Source organism: Talpa occidentalis, unplaced genomic scaffold (genome assembly GCF_014898055.3).
Source record: "Talpa occidentalis isolate TD23 unplaced genomic scaffold, MPIMG_talOcc4v2.1 talOcc4.16, whole genome shotgun sequence".
Classification (NCBI taxonomy): domain Eukaryota; kingdom Metazoa; phylum Chordata; class Mammalia; order Eulipotyphla; family Talpidae; genus Talpa; species Talpa occidentalis.
The window spans coordinates 75,242,009-75,259,688 of record NW_023601653.1 but is presented as its reverse complement, the minus strand read 5'-3'; the positions used below and the strand labels follow the sequence as shown (position 1 = coordinate 75,259,688).

At 47.1% G+C, this 17,680-nt stretch overlaps 1 protein-coding gene across 3 annotated transcripts in view; it reads left to right on the top strand.

Moving 5' to 3' along the window:
* ADA2 (adenosine deaminase 2) overlaps positions 1 to 17,680 on the top strand; it is a 64,784-nt gene that overhangs the window by 25,101 nt on the left and 22,003 nt on the right. For 2 of the 3 annotated variants that reach the window (XM_054696577.1, XM_037514618.2), the window contains exons 2-5: positions 8,190 to 8,272; positions 11,750 to 12,079; positions 12,940 to 13,165; positions 13,709 to 13,919. In XM_054696577.1, the coding sequence (XP_054552552.1) occupies positions 11,758 to 12,079; positions 12,940 to 13,165; positions 13,709 to 13,919 (759 nt within the window). In that variant the 5' untranslated portion in view covers positions 8,190 to 8,272; positions 11,750 to 11,757. Of the gene's footprint in view, positions 1 to 8,189; positions 8,273 to 9,096; positions 9,136 to 11,749; positions 12,080 to 12,939; positions 13,166 to 13,708; positions 13,920 to 17,680 lie in introns of those variants that run through there. The other variant, XM_037514617.2, reaches the window with a different exon arrangement.

The following is a 17,680-nucleotide window of genomic DNA, read 5'->3' as shown; positions in this document are numbered from 1 at the left end:
GAGAGTCATTTTCTGTCCTTCGATTCAGAACTCACTTTGGTTTGTTTGTTTTTTTAAAGATTTATTCATATACACATGCAAGAATGGGGGTACAGGCCAGAGGTGTGGGGGTTGAGAGGACTCACCAGAGACAGAGTGGGGAACAGAACAGGCAGATTGACTGAAATACACTGCTGAGGGGAGCAGAGGGCAATTCAGGAGAGGTCTGCTGCGCCATGTGGGTACCTCCCTGACCGGGTATTGAACTTGTGCTGCAGAGCCTGCAGTTAGCTTCATAGGCTGCGTCTTAACCCCTTGTACCACCAGGGAGGCCTCCAGAACTCACTTTGAAGGTGGCAAGATGTGGGTGTTGTTAGCATAGCTGAAAAACTAAATATAACTAACAAGAAACCCAGACTTATGGATACGCCATTAGCATTTATCATTGCTCCCCAGGCAGCCATGTGCGATTGTGCAAGTTGAACACTGCACGATTCCAGGGAACTTCATCACACGCAAGGAGGCCATACACGTTTATGGCTAGACTACCTGCTCTCATTTACTCTTCCCCATTTTACCAGGTTGAGAAGACCCAACTGTCTACTACCTGCACCAGGTACTCAGAATTTTCTATTTTCCACACTTTTATTCATTCATTCACGCATCCAACCACACCTGATGCAGACCGTCTTTTGAGCGTCTACACTGAGACAGGTAAACTAGGATCCAGAAAGCACTTAAGCAGCTTTCACTCTAATATGAAGATATACGGGGAAACAAACAGTCCTGGAAATAGATAAATACAGAAGAACAAATTGTGGTAGTGTTGTGGTAGAAAAAGAGATTATGAAGATCTTAACAGAGGGGCTAAATTTACACTGAAAGGTGTTCATCAAAAGCTTCCCTGAGGAGAAACATTCAGCTGGAGCCTGGAGGGGTTGGCTTGCAAAGGAGGTGAAGCCCATCCAGGAAAAGGGAATAACGCTGCTGCAGGCTGTTAGAAGCAGATGGTTCAACCCCTGCGAGATACTAAAAGGGTGGACTGAAGGGAGCAGTGGGGAGCCAGGCGGAAAGATGATTGGAGGCGGGATAAGACACCACCCAAGAGACCAAAAACAACTTGACATTCTGGGTAGATTTTGAAATGTTTTCAGCAGGAAGGGACATGAGAGATGCTGGAATTTGTGCTTTTAGATCTGAAAAATAAATCAAAATGGGACAAAAGTGGAACCTATGAATAGAGCAGTTGTGAGATGCTGGGGCCTGGTAGTGGGGTCGTGATGGTAGACCTGGAAGACACGGATGCTGGGGGCCGGTAGAGGGGACAGCAGGGACAGTGCAGGTTTGGTATGAGACATGGGACAGCAGCCTCCCAGCCCCTCATATTCTGCATGAGCAGCAGGTCTCTGGCTGAAGCATTGGGGGGTGAAGGTGCCACTTAAGAAGGGGATATTGAAAGAGGATCAGGTTTTGCGGGGAGGGCAGCTGGCGATGAGGTCAGGGTTTGTGCAGCTAATGTCAAAAAATCCAGAGAGACATGAACTGAATGGCTTAAGGGCTTCTCTCTCTCACTAGGTGTCCCAACTGGCATCCCAACAAAAAGGATAAGGAAAACAAATATTTACTGAGCACTTACTAAGTGCCAGCACTGTGCAAGGTACTGGGAACTCAGCAGGTTATGAGATAACATGGAAGGAAGATGACTAAGTCCTGGGGATGTAATGTAGAGCAATATGACTATAGCTGACAATATTGCAGTGTTTACCTGAAAGCTGCTAAGAGAGTAATTAACTCTTAGGTGTTCTCGGGACTCCCTGGTGGCAAAAGGGATAAAGCACAGCAGTGTGAAGCTATCCGCAGCCTCTGCAACACCAGTTCGATCCCTCCGGCCTTGGAGCAACCCACATGGCGAGCAGAGCTCTCCTGCTTCTCCCGCTGCTTCCCTCAGCAGTGTATTTTGTCAGTCTGCCTGTTCTGTTCCCGGCTCTGTCTCTGGTGAGTCCTCTCACCCTCCAGCGCATCAGGCCTGAGCCCAAACTTGTATAAATAAACTTTAAAAAAAAAAAAAAGTTAAAAAAAAAAAATAAGAAGAGCTACTGCTTGCAACCTGAGACTGGGAAATTTGAGACACCCTTACCCCTCCCTTGGTTAAAACGGAGGTCACAACACTTGTTCCATTTAGCACCTGTTAATAACAGGCATAAACTCCTCAGGATAAGACTCTGTGTTGGGGGCCTCCCCGGTGGCGCAGCGGTTGGGCACTGGGTTGCGAAGCTGCCCACAGCCTCTGCAGCACGGGTTCGATCCCCGGCTGCTCCCCGGCCACCAGAGGAGCCCCTCAGCAGTGTACTTCGGTCCTTCTGTCTGCTCTGCTCCCCGCTCTGGCTCTGGTGAATTCTCTCACCCTCCGCGCTTCTGACTGTACCCAGTGCTTGTATAAATAAATTAAAAAAAAAACAAAAAAAAACCCAAAAACACAATAGAGGGCCTCCCCGGTGGCGGTGGCACAGCGGTTGAGGGCTGTGCTGTGGAGCGCTGGGCTGTGAAGCGCCGGTTTGGTGCGATCCCGGGCCCCTGGCTAGGGTCCCACATGACGGCACAGACCTCTCCAGCTGTGTCCGCTGCTCCCCTCAGCAGTGTACTTGGTCAGTCTGCCTGCTCTGCTCTCCGCTCTGGCTCTGGTGAATTCTCTCACCCTCCTGCGCTTCTGACTGTACCCAGTGCTTGTATAAATAAATAAATAAATAAATAAATAAATCTTTAAAAAAAACACACAATAGAAAGGACTCAATAGCAGACAAACACAAGCAATGGAGATAATGAGTGAAAGTAGAGCACTGGAGAACACACACATAGAGAATAAAGAATTAAAAAAAATGAAAACAGTGCAGAAGGAGAAGTGAAAGAGAAAGGCAGAGAAAAGGTATTTAAAGAATCACGTGCTGAGAGCCGTCTCAACCCGGGAAACCAACCAGACATCACGATCCAAGAGGCCCAAACAACTCCAAACAAAATTATAGCAGACAGATGTACAGCAAGACACATTAACATAAAAGTGTCGAAAGCCAAAGACAAGAACCGAATATAAAAACTTAAAGAGGAAAAGGGCTGACCTATGAGGGAAAACCAGGCGGACTTTTCAGTAGAAACGCTGCAAGGGCATGGCAGGAGATAGTTAAAAATATTTCCAGCCTAGAATCCTTTACCTGCAAAATCAACATTCAAGACAGAGGAAGGTTAAGAGTTTTACCGAAAAGCAAAAACTAAAAAAAAAAAAAATTATTGGGGGCCTCCCTGGTGGTGCAAGGGGTTAAAATGCAGCACTATGAAGTGATCTGCAGCCGCTGCAGCACGAGTTCAATCCCTGGCCAGGGAGCAAACCACATGGTACAGCAGACCTCTCCTGACTCGCCCGCTGCTCCCCTCAGCAGTGTACTTAGTCATTCTGCCTGTTCTGTTCCCCGCTCTGTCTCTGGTGAATCCTCTCATGCCCCACACCTCTGGCCTGTACCCCAGTTTTTGTATGCATAAATAATATAAATCTTTAAAATATATATATTGGTACCAAACTGCACAAGAAAGAAATGTAAAGGGGTTATTATAAAGCAACACAACAACAAAGACAGTGATGAAAAAGAACTCTCTTCGCTGTCATTTTAGCAGGATTGGGGACGGGAAGTAAGGTTAATTTTAACTTTTTTTTTAAAGTTTATTAAGGTTAATTCTGTATCTGAAAATCAGTCCATGTCCTTATGAATGTGCCCTGACTCATCACAAAATTGAAGAAGCTCTCGCTTAGAACTCACATTCCTTGCAAGTTTGGTTTTCTGGTTCCTCAGTCCAAGGACAAGAAGTAACACATTAGAAGGAAAAATTGCTAAACATAAGATCCACCAGAAGTCGCAAGTTAAATGCATGGGAAGGGACCGAAAAATCATATTTTTAAAATCATATTTAAAAGCAAAACCATTCAGAATAGGGTCAAACAGTGCTACACACGTCAGCAGCACTACTAAATGCAGTGATAATGCAGTAGCAATACAAAGCATGATATTAACGGGTCAATTATGTTCAGCACATTCTATGAAGTGAGAAAAGAAAGGTTCCAGAGAAAAATCTGTGCAAGGAATATCACTCACACTGTATAGTTACTTTATAGTTCAACAATACTTTCACTTCATGCACACACACTAACCCACTTGGTGAAAAATAAAAGCAAATTTAGTAAACTGGTGAGGGGCTGAAACCCAGCCCCGGTGCGGATTAGAGCCCCAGCTTCCAGGCACTTGTGTTCTCTGTGGAAATTTATTTATGCATACAAGAACTGGGGTGTAGGCCAGAGGTGTGGGGGGGGGGGTGAGAGGATTCAGCAGAGACAGAATGGGCAACAGAACAGGCAGATTGACTGAAATACACTGCTGAGGGGAGCAGCAGGTGAGACAGGAGAGGTCTGCTGCGCCATATGTGGGTCAGCTCCCTGGTGGGGGATCAAACTCATGCTGCAGTGGCTGCTGATAGCTTGATAGTGCTGAGACTTTAATCCCTGAGCTACCAGGGAGGTCCTCATTGTGTGATATTGATCCACCGGGACATATTTGGTGAAAGTTTTCCTAAACCAATGCAGAAGCCATCACTTCTGCACTGCACCATCACCTGTACCTGCACATGGTCCTCAAACCTGAACTCCAAGAACTTTTTTTTTTTAAAGATTTATTTATTTATGCATACAAGAGGCCAGAGGTGTGGAGGGTGAGAGGATTCACCAGAGACAGAGCAGGTAACAGAACAGGCAGACTGAATGAAGTACACTGCTAAGGGGAGCAGTGGGGGACTCAGGAGAGGTCTGCTGCACCATGTGGGTAGCTCCCTGGCCGGGGATCGAACTCGTGCTGCAGCGGAGCTTCATAGATTGTGTCTTAACCCCTTGTGCCACCAGTGAGGCCCCCAAGGACTTTTAGTGACTCGACTATGACCAGGATTTCCTGCTCAGTGCTCAGAAACCATCTCATCAAGCCATCTGAGAGATCCAGCAGAATCGGCAGATCACCTTCTGGCTTAACACCCTTCAGTTACTCCTCACTGAGTTGTCCAGCTCCTCACCTGGTCTGGCCCTGCCTGCTCCACACCCACCTGTCTTCCCCTCCCGTTGCCTGAGGCCCCAGCCTCACTCCCACCTCTGTCCTTGGAAATCCTGAGTGCCTGCCCCTTCCACGGCCTGCACCTCTGCTCCTCTTCTATTTTTTGGGAGGAAATGGGCTTCATCTGGGGACCATGCTGCCAGCATGCTTGCAGGCAACTTCGCGCATCTGCTAATATCAGGACACATCATCAGGCCACATCATCGAGGTAGGAATAGAACATTTTTACACATTTGTCATTTGAAAAATTTTGAAATTATGCAAATTTACAAATAGTCAAAACGAACCTCATACATGCACCATCTAACTTCAATCCTTATCAACAGAATTTTTTAATTCTTTTTTAATCTCCCACTTATCCTACTCTCTTGCTGCATATAATTTAAACAAATCCCAAACATCCTATCACTTCACTGGGATATTCTTTAATATATAATAAAATATCAGTGTCCCAAAACTCTTGCACAATAAAGCAATGGATTCAAAATACTGTCCAACAAAGCCCTATCAAGTTATCACCAGCCACTGCAACATGAGTTCGATCCCTGGCCAGGGAGCTGACTCACATGGCACAGCAGACCTCTCCTGTCTCGCCCGCTGCTCTCCTCAGCAGTGTATTTCAGTCAGTCTGCCTGTTCTGCTCCCCACTCTGTCTCTGGTGAGTCCTCTCACCCCCCATGCCTCTGGCCTGTACTCCAGTTCTTGTATGCATGGATGAATAAATCTTTAAAAACAAAAAGCACAGCTCCCGGTATTTGGAAACCTTGCCCTGTACCTGCAAATGTTTATTCCTGTATCCTCTTGGCTACCTGTGCTCTTCTCCAGGGCTCTGTCCTCCTGTCTCTCAAGAGCTGCTCCAGGCAGGGACTCCTGCTGCTCTCAAGACCTTTGTCCTTGCCAGCAGGGAGGGTGGTAGGTGGAAGCTACCAGAGGCAAGTCCATACTCTACTGGTTACCAGCTGTGTGACCAGCAAGTCACCAACCCCCAGGTGCTTTATATGCTTACCTGTTAAGGGGGATAGCAATAATCCCTACCTTTTAAGATTACTGCAAGGGTTATTAAAAAGAGCAAATGCATATAATTTTCAAGCTCTTGCTATTATTATTTCCATTTTTAAAACGCCAATAGTGAGCATTTTCTAAAAAAATGGACTATGCAGTCCTTTAAACTTTCAACCATAGTTGAAACCATAGTTGACTGTCCTTGAGGTCATGGATAGCGTATAAATTCATGGTATTAGTGGGGGAAATGATGTTTTAATAAAGTAACTCTCAATATTTGCGCAATCAGAGACCACCTTTATTTTTTATTTTTTATTTTTTTCAGAGACCGCTTTTAATCCTCACACATTTTCTGTTTCCAATTTGGGGCCCAAATCCTGCCGGTCCTTTCTGGCTTCTTTTCATTTATGTTCAGTTGTGTCGTCACTAAAAGGTGTTTTGGCTCTTTCTTTGTCCTATAGATGTTCAGATTCTGAACACAAGCCCAGTTCTGCTCTGACACTCATCTTCAATAAAGCATGAACAGCAGAGCTTGGTTCTACATTCTATTGTCTCTGCACCTGGCAGAATGTTCTTCCAGAATGGCCTCCCCATTTTACATTGTTGCTTGCTGTCCTCAGATGTCACACTTTTTCTGTTAGTCAATGACTACAGTCACACCCCAGGCTGATGGGTCCTTAGAAGTGACTTCAGGGGCTCCCTGTTGGTGCAAGGGGTTAAGCATAGCACTATGAAGCTATCTGCAGCCTCTGTAGCACAAGTTCGATCCCCAGCCAGGGAGCTACCCACATGACACAGCAGACCTCTCCTGTCTTGCCCGCTGCTCCCCTCAGCAGTGTATTTCAGTGGATCCGCCTGTTCTGCTCCCCACTCTGTCTCTGGTGAATCCTTTCACCCTCCCCTCTGCACCTCTGGCCTACACCCCGGCTCTTGTGTGCATAAATAAATAAATCTTTTTAAAAAATAGTGACTTCAGCCACAAAAGGGCAAGAAGTTGGCTCTGGACTAACAGCCCTGCCCAGGAGCTTTGCAGAGCCTGCTGTCAAACTCCTTGGTCATTGCTTCTGATCCTGTGCCAAAGGGTGGGTGCCCAGCCATGCCTCTCTAGTCTCTGCCTCAAGGACTGGGTCTTCACTCCCCTCACCCAAGTGGATTCTGCCTAAAGCGGCTGCTCCTGTCACAAAACCCACAGACCTCAGCTGGCTTCACTGCACTCCCTGGCCAAGGCATGAGCTGGAGTGGCTGAGCCAACTTTTTTTTTTTTTAAATATTGATTCATTTGTGTATACAAGAGTTGGGGTGCAGGCCAGAGGTGCGGGGTGTGTGTGTGTGTGTGTGTGTGTGTGTGTGTGATAGGATTCACCAGAGACAGGGTGGGGAGCAGAACAGGCAGACTGACTGAAACACACTGCTGAGGGGAGCAGCGGGCGAGACAGGAGAGGTCTGCTGTGCCATGTGGGTAGCTCCCTGGCTGGGCATGGAACTCCTGCTGCAGTGGCTGAGGATTGCCTCACAGTGCTGAGACTTAACCCCTTGCGCCACCAGGGAAGCCCCTGAGCCAACTTTTTGAGATGTGAAAATCAGCGCCTACTTTTAACCAAAGCTTTGGGAAAGCAGAACTTCACTTCTGATCTGGTAGTTAAAAAAAAAACCAAACCCTTCAAATAGTTCACATTAAAATCACGGGCGTGCCCTTCCTACCCTTCCCTATTAATTTCGTTTCTTTACTACTTGCTCGTTCCTTCTGATTCCGCTGATTTTCAAAACATTATCCTTGAGCTTCTGAAGAAGAAATTCCTAATTCCTTTGCATTGTCACTTTTGGATTCTGTGTTCAGTGGACGGCTGACCAGGGGCCCAGAGGTTTCGGCCCCTGGGGAGCTGCAGAAGTGGAAGCAGGGTGGGCTGGTGGGTGTGTTTGAGGGCGGAAGGCCCTTCGAGTGAGACTGGGAAGAAGGGGTTCCCGGCCAGCCTGTAACCCGTGTGCACCACAGAAGCCACCGGCGCAGCCGTCACGACAGCTTGCTGGGCCTGGGCCCTGCGTCTCACCAGTTCCTTCTGGTCATTGTAGTGGCCAATGCTTACTGCAGATGGACTTCGCAGCAGCCACCTGGAACACATTCTCCACTTAATTCCCACAGTGGACCCTATGCAGTAAGTGCTTTTCTATCTTTACTTTCAGATCAGGAAACTGAAGCACAGAGTTAAAGTAACATGATCAAGGCCAAATGGCTGTGATTGCTGAGTGGGGTGAGAAGCTCAGCTGGATTCCAGCATCCCGGCATCGAATCTGACCCAGTCCACTCTCCCTCCGGGGGCCAGGCCTGCTGCCTGGCCTGCCAGGCTTGCTGTCCCTCCGCCAGGCCTCCCATACCAGCCACACCTCACTCCTGCCTACCACTCCACTGTTCTACACCGATCCCTGATGCCCCCTTCAAACACTCACCTTTTGTCATGTCACCCTTGTTAGTGAATATCCAGTAAGTTGCCCCCCCAGCTCATAATCCCATTTTGAGGAGGGTATTCTTTCTAAGATTTTAGAGCATCTCTTTGTGGTACCTGTTGTCCAAACTATGCCCTGAACCCTATAAAGACACGCTGCACACAAACACACAGGTCCCTGCCCCCAATAAGCTTAACCCCCGCCCCCCGCCACACACAGATGCACACAAGCACCCAAACACACACAATTGTGGATAAATTCCCCCCCAAAAACATGAACATTCAAACATTCACAATACCTGCCCCCCACATAAACCCATACAAACGTACAGGTAACCCCCCAAACACACAAATGCACATACACAGCGCCCATGCACCCACGCAGTCCAGCCTCCTTGCTGCCTGGGCTGCAGGCCCATGTCCCTGCCTGTCTTCAGAGCCTGTGCAACACGAGGCTAGGAGGAAGTGAAACCTGCCCCAGTAGGAAGTGAAACAGGATGGGGAGCTTTTCTGGTTTTTCTGACACATCTGTAGGGGCCTAAGCAAGCAGTCTGCAGTTTCTGGAGCTGCCTGAGGTAAGTGGGATCCCCTGGGGTGGGGGTCTGGGTGGAGCGCTGGGCTGGGAAGTTGCAGCACGTACTTGCCATGTTGGGCGCTTTCCCCATTTACCTGGAGGCACCCCCAGTGCCACCGCCCCAGGGTCCTTGGGGAGGAAGAACGTAGCTTTTCTTCGGGACAGGCTTTTGAAATGGTGTGTGTCCAAGGAGATTTACTCAGAATTGCAGATGCATGGTCTATTCCTTTGTTCTTGGTCTGGAAACATTTTTATAGAGTTTTCATATACCCCTTTTTTAAAGTAAAAGAAACATTTTGTGGGGAGAGGGAAGACGAGGTAGTCCCTCCAACAGCACATGTTGACAGGCTATTTTTCCCCTGATGCTGGACCAGATGGGTCCTGACCAGCATCAGATTCCTTTTGGTAGGACAGACTGGCACAAGCCCCAGGGACTGGGCCATGGGCACAATCTTGAAGTCTTTGGGGTGGACAGAACTGGAGATTTTGGACCTTGGTAGGCTGTGTTATGAGTCACTGAGGAGAGAGGGGCAAGGACTGGGGCTGTTGTGTGGAGGATGCAGGGTAGAGTGGAGGGAACAGTGACACAGATGTCATGGCCCTCTTGCCCTAGAGTGAAGGACCTCCCTGCTGGCGCCAGGGGTTAAGACGTAACCTATGTAGCTGCCCGCGGCCACTGCAGCACAAGTTCAATCCCCAGCCGGCCAGGGGGCTACCCACAAGGCGCAGCAGACCTCTCCTGACTCGCCCGCTGCTCCCCTCAGCAGTGTATTTCAGTAGATCTGCCTGTTCTGCTCCCCACTCTGTCTCTGGTGAATCCTCTCACCCCCCCCCCACACCTCAGGCCTGTACCCCAGCTCTTGTATGCCTAAATAAATAAACCTTAAAATTTGTCAGTAGAGCCCCTGCCATAAATGTGACACTAGGTCATCTAGTTCCTTCGTCAAATTTTCTCTTGTGGGCCTCCCTGGTGGCACAAGGGGTTAAGTCTCAGCACTATGAGGCTATTGGCAGCCACTGCAGCACAAGTTTGATCCCTGGTCAGGGAGATAACCCACATGGCGCCAGCAGACCTCTCCTGTCTCTCCCGCTGCTCCCCACAGCAGTGTTTCAGTAGATCTGCCTGTTCTGCTCCCCACTCTGTCTCTGGTGAATCCTCTCACCCCCGCAGTTCTGGTCTACAACCCAGTACTTGTGTGCATGAATAAAACAAAAATAAATCTTTATTAAAAATACTTTGCTTAATATATTTCCTTAACATTATATTTCTTTTCTGTCTGGTATAACACATGATATGTACAAGTATGCAGAAACAACCTTTAAATTCAAATAGACAACCCAGGGAAAAGACTAAACATAGTGTCTGGCATGAGGAGACTCTTAATAAATACAAGTTTCTTTCCTATTTTCCTTAAACCTCTGCTCACTGTCAACCACACCAACTGCTTTCTGGAAGCTTTTAGAATTTTTAAAAATGTTCATATCCTGAAATATCAAGGTGATGTATCTTGGTGTGATTATTGAGTAATTGTGCTGTACTGAGTACTTGGTGTGTCTTATCAATCTGGACACAGGTATTTGACTCTGGAGCCATTTCTTGTACTATTTTTTTGTAAGATATTTTTATTTATGCATGCAAGAACTGGGGTACAGACCAGAGGTGTGGAGGGTGAGAGGATTCACCAGAGACAGAGCAGGGAACAGAACAGGCAGACTGATGAAGAACACTGCTGAGGGGAGCAGCGGGTGAGCCAGGAGAGGTCTGCTGAGCCATGTGGGTAGCTCCCTGGCTGGGGTTCGAACTCATGCTGCAGAGGCTAGTGATAGCTTCATAGTGCTGAGACTTTGACCCCTGCACCACCAGGGAGGCCCAATTTCTTGTACTATTTATGCTTTTTCTCCACTCCGCCCATTTCTTCCTTTTCCTTTTGAAATGTCTGCTATTTGGATGTTGAATTTCCTGAACCCACAATCATCTCATGTTTTTCTTTGTCCTAATTTCTAAAATATTTCCTCTAATTCCATCTTTAAATATCGTTAGTACATTTTTTTGAATTTCATATTTTATATTTTTCATTTCTAAAAGTTCTTTTCATTCTGTTTTTTATAACCCCTATTCCTGTTTTCAATATCTTTTCTTATCTTTCTGAGAATATTAACTAAATTTCTTTTGAATTTTTCTTGTATTACCCACATTGCCTCTGTTTCCCTTTGATTCCTTCTAAATGTCTTTTTGTTTGTTTCTTTCTTTGTCACATTGGAAACTTTCTTTTTCTGCCTTGTGATCCTTTGCTGTCTGGGTATATTTAAAAGTGAAACACGACAAATCCGATTGCAGTGTCTTCCTCTGTGTGAACAGGGCTGGCTGACCCAGAAGCTCCCCGATAAAGAGGCCTCACGGGAACCCCTCCTTTGGCAAACCCCTTCTTGTCTGTACCTGGGGGTCTTTGGGGTCTGAGAGGAAATGAAGCAAAATATATTGCTTTCTGGTAATCTGCAAACAGTGCTGGAGAAGAAAAATCAGAGCCCAGTGTTTACATCTGTAGACACCTCTTTTTCTCCCTCCCCACCTCCTTAATGCCACTGGGTCTCATCCAAGCCTTTTCCTCTTGCAGGCATCCCAATGCTGGTGGGTGTCCCTCCCGGGCGGCCGGCCCTGCTATCCCTGCTGTGGGCAGTGGCGATGTCGTCTTCCTGCTTGGGCATACCTATAGATGAGGAACGGAACCAGCTGCTAATGAGAGAGAAGATGATGCAGCTAGGGGGGCAGCTGGTGCTGAAGAAAGAAGAAGAGCTGGCCAATACGAAGCTAATGACCCTCAAAAAGGCAGAGCTGACGCAGGCCATGAAGACCCAGAATTTCCCACCCAGTATGCACTTTTTCCAGGCCAAGAGTCTCATTGAGAAAAGTGAGGTGTTTAATATCCTGAAGAAGATGCCAAAAGGTAGAGGTTTGGAGAGGTCGGTGTTGGGGTCCTGGAAAGATGCAGGGAAACCAAACTTGGAGCTGTTAGTGTTCTAAAGGGGCCCCAGAGACTCCACACAGCGACTCTGAGCCTGTGAGTTTGGTAAAATAGTATCCCCAGTTGATGGAAAGCAGGGGGCCTAGAGGGTGACCCCAAGGTTCACACAGACAAGACATAGGCTGATGTGGGGCCAGGGTCAAGTTTGGATGCTAAGATGAAGCAGGAGGAGTAGGGACAGAGTATGCTGTATTTTGAGGAGGCCAGTTTCAATATTTGTGTTAGATCCGAAGGACAAGCCCAGGGCCACAAACCATAAAATCTGCAGAACAGAAGCTGCACAGACACAGACAGGCGGCAGCATGGAATGAAGAGCCTGGGGTGGGGTGATGGTGAGCAGGATGAGCAGGTCAAGGTCAAGTATTCACATATGAGCAGGTGGGACTGTGCTGAGGCATATTCTCATTGCATCTCTGTGCAGTGTGGGTGGCAAGGCCTCACTGAAAGGCTTGCGTTCCCGATGGAGAGAACTAGAAGCTGATGGAAACTCAACTTAAACCTCAGCCTGCAGATCCCAGCCTGTAGCTCCCCCATCCTACTATGCTGCCCTTCCTAATAAGACTACCCCGCTTTGACTAGTGAGGGAGGCAGCAGGGAAGCCCCATTCTTAAGCCAGACCCAAGAAGGCAGTGGTGACAGGGGGACTGACAATGACCTTCAATTCCATGGAACTTGACCAGATAGAATTCCTGGCCCATCCCATCTTTTCTGGGCCAATCTTCTCTGTCCTCAGAGATCCCTGCAATCTGGACTTCACCTCTGGCCCCTCCTTGCCTCTCCAGGGGCTGCCTTACACCTCCATGACTTCGGCATCCTGAGTATGGACTGGCTGGTGAAAAATGCCACATACAGGCCGCACTGCCACTTCTGTTTCACTCCACGCGGGGCCATGCAGTTCAAATTTGCTTACCCGACTCCTCCCACCCCTGCGCCAACAGAGTGTTCAGAGTGGATTCTGCTAGAGAAATATCGGAAGATGCTGCAAAATGTCACTGAATTTGATAACAGGTGTTGTTCACAGGACATGGGTCAATAGCCCGTCCCGGGTGGTGGGTGGGCTGCCCTTGTACAGACCTATGGACAAGAATCTGGCCTTAAAAATTATCCAGAGGTGGGGCCCCCTGATGTGTAGGAGTTAAATCTCAGCGCTATCTCGGACAGCCTGTGTTCCATCCCAAACAGCCTGTGTTCCTGAATTCTATCCCCAGCCAGGGAGCTGACCCACATGGCACAGCAGACCTCTCCTGTGTTGCCTGCTGCTCCCCTCAGCAGTGCATTTCAGCATATCTGCCTGTTCTGCTCCCTACTATGTCTCTGGTGAATCTTCTCACCCCCCAGCACCCCTGGCCTACACCCCAGTGCTGCAGTGGCTGCAGATAGCTTGAGAGTGCTGAGGCTTAACCCCTTGCGCCACCAGGAAGGCCCCCTCCCTTCATTGCTTTTATAGCCTGGTTTGCTTCTGAGTGAGGGAAACCAACAAGCGGAAGAAATCCTGCAGGTGCCCTGGCCTCACACAGGCCTCCTCAGCCTGTCCCTTTGTGTCCTGCACAGCCTGCTGAGAAATTTTACTATGATGACAGAAAACCCTGATGTGGCTTATGCAAACCAAAATGTGGTCTGGTCTAAGTTTGAAGCCATCTTTTTCACCATCGCGGGCCTCGTCCACTATGCACCGGTGTTCAGAGACTACATCTTCCAGGGCCTGCAGGAGTTCTATGAGGACAACGTGCTGTACCTGGAGCTCAGAGCCATGTTGTTCCCGGTGAGCCCATCCCGCCCTTTCTCTGCTTGGGCTTGACTTTCACATCATACACTGTCTGTCGTCACCGTTCCTACCCTGGTCCTCCCTACCCTCCTGATTTCAGCCCCGGTAAAATGTGAAACTTTTCAGGGGCCACCATGAGCAAGGAGACCTGAAATGCACTGGACTGGGGGTAGCAAAAGCGGTGAATCTCTTGTGGAGCATCCTGCCTTGTGCAGCCTGCTCCACAACGCCCGTGTCTTTGTCAGCCACTTGTTGCGTCAGGCAACAATCTCTTACCCCCTTCCACACGTCCACAGCCCAAGGGACACCCAGGGTTCCTGGTCTCTCACACTGAGCAGTGCCTCTTGCCTGGACCTTTTGCCCCCCCTTTTCTTTTTTTAAAGAATTATTCCTTTATTGTAAGATTTTTATTTATTTTGCGTAGAAGAACTGGGGTGTAGATGAGAGATGCAGTGGGAGGATTCAACAGAAACAGAGTGGGGAGCAGAACAGGCGGATCCACTGAAACACACTGCTGAGGGGAGCAGTGGGCGAGACAGGAGAGGTCTGCCGCACCATGTGGGTAGCTCCCTGCCTGGGTCTTGAACTCAGTTTGTCTCAGTGGAACTTCAAGGTGGTAGGCCACCAGGGAGGCCCCATCTTTTTGTTATTGTAGTTGACTGACTGAGATAAATGAAAGAAGCAGTAAAAGTGCTAAGGAAAAATAGGGGATAAAACAAAGCAATTAAAGAATGAATGCATTATTTTCAATTTTGTTTATATAATTCTACCTATATGCAATGTTACTCTTTTTATGTTATTTTAGTCCCGGTGGTTTTCTTTTTTTTAAACTGGAACACTCAAGGAACTATTTTTTTTTAAACAGAGGCACACGAATATTTGTTCCAAGTATTCTTTTATCAGATTGTTTAAAAGAGGCTTCCCTGGTGGCCCAGGCAGTTGAGTGCAATGCTGTGAAGCTGTCCGCAGCCTCTGCAGCGCGGGTTCAATTCTGGCCGGCCGCGGAGATACCCACATGGCGCAGCAGACCTCTCCTGACTCACCTGGTACTCTCCTCAGCAGTGTATTTCAGTCAGTCTGCCTGTTTTGTTTCCTGCTCTGCCTCTGGTGAGTCCTCTCATCCTCCCGCACCTCTGGCCTGTACCCTGGCTCTTGTATGCATGAATAAAATAAGTCTTTAAAAAAAAAAAAGAAAAGGAATGTTTAAGAGACTTCCATAGGTAAAACTGAGTCCTGAAAATGTTATCCTATATCCTATCAACCTGCAATAGGACTAGAGATTTTTACCATTACTTTTATTTTACTTTAACACCCTCCTCATCCTTTGTGTCCCCTTGTTCTGTTCTCTACACACTCCCTCTTAACCTCAGAGGCCTCAGGATGTTTGCTAATGTGTCCAATAGTTTTGAAGCGTTTTACATTATCAAATTGTCTGCTATATATATGTTCAGTATTTATCTTTATTGTTCTGATGTTGCTGCACATCATTCTCTCAAATTCCCTTCATTTTTGTTGAAAATAACTGCATTGTGTCCTTTCTTATGGCTGTATAATACTCGGTGGTTTGTGCTGCTATGAACTGTTCTTTAAGGATTTATTTATTTATGCATACAAGAACTGGGGTACAGGCCAGAGGTGTGGGGGATGAGAGGACTCACCAGAGACAGAGTGGGAAGCAGAACAGGCAGATCCACTGAAATACACTGTTGAGGAGAGCAGCGGGAGACTCAGGAGAGGTCTGCTATGCCATGTGGGTAGCTCCTTGGCCAGGGATCGAACTTGTGCTGCAGAGACTGCAGACAGCTTCATAGTGCTGTGCTTAACCCCTTGTGCCACACCAGGGAGGCCATGAACTTTGTGGAACATATGAATTTTTTTGTTCATGGTTTCATATTCTGTGGATATATGCCTAACAGTAGATTGCTGGGTCATATAGTTTTCCATTTACTTCCATTCTTATGTTTATTATTTCTTTCATTCTACTAAATTTGGGTCTTGTTTGTTCCTCTTTTTCAAGTTGCTTTAAGTATGATTGTTTATTTGGGATTTTTCTGGCTTTTTTTTTTTTTTTTAAAAAAGATTTATTTATTTATGCATACAAGAGCTGGGGTACAGGCCAGAAGTGTGGGAGGGTGAGAGGATTCACCAGAGACAGAGTGGGGAACAGAACAGGCAGGTCGACGGAAATACACTGCTGAGGGGAGCAGCAGTGAGTCAGGAGAGGTCTGCTGTGCCATGTGGTTTGCTCCCTGGCCAGGCATTGAACTTGTGCTGCACTGGCTGCAGATAGCTTCATAGGTTGCATCTTAACCACTTGCGCCCCCAGGAAGGCCCTTTCTTGCTTTTTGATGTGAGCCTAATTATCTTCCCCCTAAGACTACTTTGGCTGTGTCCCATAGATTCTGGTAATTTGTATCATCAGTTTTGTTTGTCTTAGGTATTTAGGTATTTTAAATTTCTGCCTTGATTTCCTTTTAATTAATTGACAATTGACGGTGTCCCAAAATATTGTCTGTTCTTGATAATGTTCTGTGTGCACTTGAAGAAAGTGCCATTGGGGGACCTCCTGGGTGGCGCCAGCCAAATTATAGCCAGAAAAGTGTTGGTGAAACAGAACTCTAATATGCCTCATCACTGAGCTCTGAGTTTCTGAGGGAGTCTCTTTCCCCAGGGAGGAAAAAGTCCTAGAATAATCTGACTATTGAAGAAGTATTTTCATATGAATCCATATACATCTATAAAACATTTCTGGAAAAAAGTAAACACACAGTATGAAATTAATATTCAGAACCCTATTTGAATGGGGCAGGAAGACTAGAAAGAAGACCCACACTTGTCTAGTTGCAGTGGAAATTGAGGGCCTGGTCCTCCAGAGTTTATACAAGGGGTTGTGAGTCTGGGAGTCAAGGAAGTGGATAGCTTTCACTGAGAATGTGTACTATCTGCCTACTCTTATAATGTTTTGTCCAAGTAAACACTGTACATGGTCTAAATAACTAACTGCTTACATTTGACATCTACAACATCTGCTCTGATATTTCTGCACACTAAAGAAAATTTTAAATTCTGATTAGGATTCCTAAACTGACTTTCAACCCCAGTTTGATTTAAAGGGTTCAAGAACCCTTTAAGAAAGGTTACACCTGCACCAAGAACCAGTAATTCAGGTTTGTGGGTCAGGACTTCCTTCCCCTTCTTCTGACACAAAGCTTCCTCCAGTCTCTACTCCCTTCTCTTACCCCCCCCAAACAATCACCCACCTTTTTTCTTAGATGTGTTAATGCCCTTTCTAGGTTAGCTCCCAGTTTAGCCCTGAAGAGGTGAATAATATCTCCACCTGCATTGGGTGTTTCATAGTTTAATTCTGAGAACAAATTTGTATTTGTATTTCTGACTTCTTGGGAAGTGGTGGTGGTGGTGGGGCTGTTATCTTTGTAGAGCTTTCATCAGTTTTGTGAGCTGAGTCCATGAAACAAGGGCACAAATAATCCTCTTCAAAGAAAAGAGTGGGTCAATTCACTTTCTATTAAGTCACGCAAAAAGATGAACTGGCACTGGGCCCGGACTATGTAGGTTGGAAATGTATTCCTGTGCGTTGGCTTGGAAAATCCTTCTCCAAGCACAGGATCTGCCCACTGCATCCCACCCAACCCACTCTCCTCTTGGTCTGACTTTTGCCCCATTTCCATGGTATGTCCGTCAACCTCTCACCCCAGTGTCCAGGGACAATGATATATCCCTCTTGTCTTCCTGTAATG